The 5601-nt window shown below is 53.9% G+C and overlaps 1 protein-coding gene across 1 annotated transcript; it reads left to right on the top strand.

The window, feature by feature from the left end:
* Positions 1-3739: 3739 nt before the first annotated feature.
* Positions 3740-5539, top strand: LOC114040284 (endogenous retrovirus group S71 member 1 Env polyprotein-like). Its single transcript, XM_027858317.1, has one exon. It carries the CDS (start codon positions 3740-3742, stop codon positions 5537-5539), a length of 1800 nt encoding a protein of 599 aa, XP_027714118.1.
* The last annotated feature ends 62 nt before the right edge of the window (positions 5540-5601 follow it).

Genomic DNA, 5601 nt, shown 5'->3' with positions numbered 1-5601 from the left:
TAGCTCGGGATCAGTGTGCTTACTGCAAAGCCATGGGTCATTGGAAATCTGAGTGCCCTAATCGCGGGCTGAAAGAGAAGGCAGAGCCGTTATTGACTTTGAATACAGACTAGGGGTGCCCCGGCTCAAAGTCCGTTGTGACTCTTGACCCCCTGGAGCCGAGGGTTACTCTCAGTGTTGGGGGTCAACCTGTCTCATTCCTAGTCGACTCTGGAGCTGCGGCATCGGTCCTGAAATCCCCACTGGGCTCCCTCTCATCGTCCACTGTGCAGGTCCAGGGAGCTACTGGACGAAAACAGTCTGTACCCCTCACCACTTCTCGGGAAGTCCGGTTAGGGAAGGGCCTAGTCTCCCATTCTTTTCTAGTAATGCCTGATTGCCCTTACCCCTTGCTTGGCCGAGATCTCCTACACAAGCTTCAGGCTATCATTTCCTTTAAGGGACCTAACCCCACTCTCGGGTTTAACCTGCCACAACTTGTTCTCAACTGCCCGTTGTCAGAGGAGTCTCGCCTCCTCCCCCTAACGTTTTCCCCAGACCGCCCCTCGACCACCTCCACCCCTACCTCCCTAACTCTGTTGAACCATTTCAAAGGCTTGGTTCCTGGAGTCTGGGCTGAGACCAACCCGTTTGGTCTAGCAGGACACCAGCCCCCAGTGGTGGTCCAGCTCTCGTCCACAGCAACCCCTGAGCGTGTCCAACAATACCCGTTGACTCGAGCTGCCCTTTTGGGCATCAAGCCTCACATCGATCGACTCTTGGCGGCAGGCATTCTACGACCCTGCCAGAGCTCGTGGAACACCCCCCTATTTCCAGTTCGCAAGCCCGGGTCTGGAGACTTCCGTCCTGTCCAGGATCTACGAGAAGTCAACGCCCGGGTGGAAACTGTACATCCTACTGTGCCAAACCCGTACACGTTGCTATCTTCCCTGGACCCTGCTCGGACTTGGTATACTGTTTTGGACCTGAAGGATGCTTTCTTTTCCATTCCCTTGGCACCAGTAAGCCAACCTATATTCGCTTTTACTTGGACAGATCCTAACACTGGGACATCCTCTCAGCTCACCTGGACCCGGCTTCCCCAAGGTTTTAAGAACTCCCCTACACTTTTTGGCTCAGCTCTGGCCTCCGACCTGGCCGCCTTCCGGGTCTCGTATCCGGAGGTCACTCTCCTCCAGTATGTTGATGACCTTTTGTTAGCTACTTCCTCTGAGGCAATATGCAAAGATGCAACTCTCCACCTTCTCCAGCTGCTTGAAGCTTCCGGGTACCGTATCTCTGGAAAGAAAGCACAACTGTGCTCTCAATCCGTTGTTTACTTGGGTTTCACCCTTCGTTCTGGTCAAAGGTTACTGTCTCGGGGGCGTGTAGCTGCCATTTTGGGCATGCCCGCCCCGAGGGACCACCGCGGGCTCCGGGAATTCCTGGGGATGGCTGGATACTGTCGCCTCTGGATCTTGGGGTTTGCCGAGGTTGCCAAACCCCTATATGAGGCCCTAACTGGTGAACCCACCCAATTTGTTTGGGGACCACGGCAGCAGGAAGCATTTGAAAAGCTCCAAAAGGCGCTGTCCAGCACGCCTGCCCTCTCCCTGCCAGACCTGTCCAAGCCCTTCCGCCTCTATGTGTCTGAGTCTCGAGCTGTGGCCAAAGGGGTTCTGACCCAGCCCCTGGGGCCCTGGAATCGTCCTGTTGCCTATCTCTCCAAGCAGCTGGACCCTGTGGCTTCCGGGTGGCCCTCTTGCCTGCGAACTGTGGCGGCCGTTGCCGTCTTGGTTAGGGAAGCCGCAAAGCTCACTTTCGGGCAGCCTCTTGAGATTTCAGCATCACATCATCTGGAACAGCTTTTACATTCCCCGCCGACAAGATGGATCTCAAATTCACGCCTGACTCATTACCAATCCTTACTCCTAGATTCCGCGCGCATCTCTTTCGCTCCTCCGGTCACACTCAACCCGGCCACCCTGCTCCCTGACTCCCCTCCTTCCTCCCCTATACATGACTGCCTGGACACACTGGACTCCATCCACACGTCCCACCCTGGACTTACTGATGTTCCTTTAACAAACCCCGACTTAGTGCTCTTCACAGACGGCAGCAGTTTTGTTCAGGAGGGGATCCGTAGGGCGGGTGCAGCCGTGGTCACTCCGGTTGAGACCCTCTGGGATACCGCTCTACCCCCTGGCACATCTGCTCAACGTGCTGAACTCATTGCCTTAACTCAAGCCCTTAGACTCTCTGCAGGGAGGCGAGTAAATATTTACACAGATAGCCGCTATGCCTTTGCCACTGTTCATATCCATGGATATGTATATCTCCAAAGGGGTCTGTTAACCTCGGCGGGAAGGGAGATTAGGAACAAGAGTCAGATCCAGGACCTGCTGGATGCTGTCTGGCTTCCCAAGGAGGTGGCGGTAATTCATGTTCCTGCTCACACCCGTGGAACTGACCCCCAGTCTCTAGGGAACGCAGCAGCGGATAAGGCTGCCCGAGCGGCTGCCTGCAAACCCTTGATACCCGCTATGGTCGTGGAACCTGAGGGGATGCTTCCTGTCCAACCATCTTATCAATCCAGTGATCCGGATGGCACCCCTGAAAAGGGGGGATGGAGAAGACACCCAAATGGCTTGCTAATTCTGCCCAAGGCACTGTTGCTACCCCTATTGATGACTCTTCATAGCCTTACCCACTTAGGCGGAACCCGGCTTTACGACCTGGTGAGCCGACACTTCTACAGCCCTGGGATGAAGCAGGCGGCCGAGGAAGCCGCAAGAAGGTGCCTTGCATGTGCCAAAGTCAACCCACGATCACAATCAAGGATACCAACTGATAGACCACGAGGAACATTTCCTGGCGACCATTGGGAAGTAGACTTTACTGACATGGGAACTGGGTTGGGAGGGTACCGTTTTCTCCTTGTATTCGTGGACACATTTTCTGGATGGCCAGAAGCATTTCCAGTCAAAACTGAAACTGCAACCGTAGTGGCCAAAAAGCTGTTCTTTGAACTTATTCCTAGATTTGGCCTGCCGGCCTCGATAGGCTCTGACAACGGCCCAGCATTTGTATCTGCAACAATTCAAAGCCTATCAAAGATGCTGGGATTGAAATGGAAATTGCACTGTGCATATAGGCCTCAAAGTTCAGGGCAGGTAGAAAGGATGAATAGAACTCTAAAGGAACACATTGCTAAACTTAAAATAGAAACTGGCGATAGCTGGGTCAGTCTCCTTCCCTTCGCCCTCCTCCGGGCCCGGTGTACTCCCAATTCCTCAACCCTCTCTTTATCTCCATACGAGATCCTCTATGGAGCCCCTCCTCCTATTATTCCAAGAGTATCTGCAGCTATTTCAGCCCCAGATTTTACTAATCCGACTCTTCTTAAGTCCTTCCAGGCTTTGCGTGAGGTCCAGAACGCTGTGCGCTCGGTCCTGAAAGCTGCGGGGAAAGAACCAGCCCCTGCAACCTCATCGGACGCCCTGTCACCAGGAGACTGGGTCCTCACTCGCAAGCTTCCAGCTGGACCAGCCCTGGAACCACGGTGGACGGGCCCGTATCAAATTATCCTCTGCAACCCCTCTGCCGTCAAGGTTGCCGGCCGCAAGGCATGGATACATCGGTCACACATCAAGAAGGCCCCAGAGCCCAACTCCACCGCCTGGACAGCAGAAGCAGTGTCCGACCTAAAGCTTCGACTCTCCAGAACTTGACTCTTCTTCTCTTTCTTTTTGCTTGTGAGATGACTTTGGGTGACCCCTATAGCCCTACCCCATCCAGGTGGATTCTCTCCCGAACTAATGATGGGACCACCGTCCAAGCTCTCACCAGTTACGGAGCCCCCACTTTCAGGTTTGACCTCTGTGCCCTCTTGGGACCAGGATGGAATCAAAACCGGGCTATGCGGGACCCTATCGCTGGGGGATGGGGATACTGCCCCACTTTTCCCACCACTCCAACCATACCCGGGGTAGGGGAAGTGAGAATCAGAAGTATTGAATTCTATGTTTGTCCGGCCACAGGGAATCCTTCCTGTCAGGGTAGTAATCACTTTCACTGCGCAGAATGGGGTTGTGAGACTGTGGCCAGGTGGATTCCTAGAGGTGGCCGAGACCCCCTAATCACCCTGGAGAGACAAAGCCCCCTCCCCGCCTCCTGCTGGCCTGGGAAATGTAACCCTATGATTCTAACAGTCAAGCAGGACACTGATGACTCTTGGAATCTCGGACATTCTTGGGGTTTGAGGTTATACATGACTGGATGGGATAACGGGGTCCTTTTTACCATTCAGAAAATCGCAGTTTCCACCCATACACTCCCCATAGGACCGAATCCCATCCTTAACCCACAAGCCATGTTGACTCTCGCCCCACCATCTGTTAGGGACCTGGTACCAGAGGCTCCCGAAAATCCAGAGACCCTCACTAACCTAGGTTCCCCCATTTTTGATACACTCTCTGCTGTCCACTCATTCCTAAATTTGTCTGATCCAAACATAACCACCTCCTGTTGGCTGTGTCTGAATCCAGCTCCCCCCTATTTCGTAGGAATTGCTATCGAACTCAACATCACCTCTGTGGGAAAGTTGTCTTTAAGTAAGTCCAAACAATCCTCTGCCATACCTGCCCGCTGTAACCCAGACAAGCCTAGACTTACCCTAGACGATGTCCAGGGCAAAGGAATGTGTTTGCTCGGGCCTGACTACCCGCTGCGGTCCTCCCCATTCAACGCTACGTGCACTTCAGTCATTCTTATTTCCCCCACATCCAAAAGCTCTGACCTCCTGTTAACCGCCCCACCTGGAGTATGGTTCGCTTGTACCAGAGGACTCACCACCTGCATACAGGACATTCGTTTCCTCAACCCGACCGAGCTCTGTGTAGTGGTGCGTGTCTTTCCTCAGGTATATGTCTACTCAGAGGAAGGGGCAGCTGAGCATATTGGCTTAACTCGCTCCAGGAGGGCTGTACCCTTCTTGGTTCCCATACTGGTGGGACTCGGAGTGGCCGGCTCCGCTGCTGTTGGGGCCTCAGCCCTGATACAGGGGAAAGCCAACTACGGTGCCTTGAGTGCACAGGTAGATAGGGACCTACGCTCCTTGGAAGAGCTAGTCTCACACCTTGAGACTTCCCTAGACTCTCTGGCCGAAGTGGTTCTCCAGAACCGCCGAGGCTTGGACCTACTGTTCCTCAAACAGGGAGGCTTATGCATGGCGTTGGGAGAAACCTGCTGTTTCTACGCCAATCGGTCTGGAGTTATTCGGGAGTCCTTGCAAGCCTTTAGGCAGCGGTTAGATGAGAGGGACCGCGCACGGGCAACGGGGTCTTTTTGGTATCAGACCCTATATAATTGGTCCCCCTGGCTAACCACCCTACTCTCCGGAGTGGTGGGCCCTCTGGCCCTTCTCCTCCTTGGGTTACTCGTGGCCCCTTGTCTCATAAAATGCATCACCCGCTATGTCCAGAAACGAGTGCAAGCACTCCAGTTGTTTGTCCTGCGTCAATCCTATGCTCCTCTGGACTCTGATGAGTCCCCCGTCTGACTCTTTTCGTCCGTGAAAAGGGGGGAGTGAAGTGGACTGAGTTGTCACAAAAAAAAAAAAAA

This window comes from Vombatus ursinus, unplaced genomic scaffold, assembly GCF_900497805.2.
Source record: "Vombatus ursinus unplaced genomic scaffold, bare-nosed wombat genome assembly UNPS02012907.1, whole genome shotgun sequence".
In the NCBI taxonomy this organism is placed as follows: Eukaryota; Metazoa; Chordata; class Mammalia; order Diprotodontia; family Vombatidae; genus Vombatus; species Vombatus ursinus.
Note: the sequence above shows the minus strand (reverse complement) of the source record. Positions and strands in the feature narration are given on the sequence as shown.

Excerpts from the sequence above, each read along its gene's own strand:
- LOC114040284 (XM_027858317.1), top strand. The coding sequence starts at position 3,740 with ATGACTTTGGGTGACCCCTATAGCCCTACCCCATCCAGGTGGATTCTC.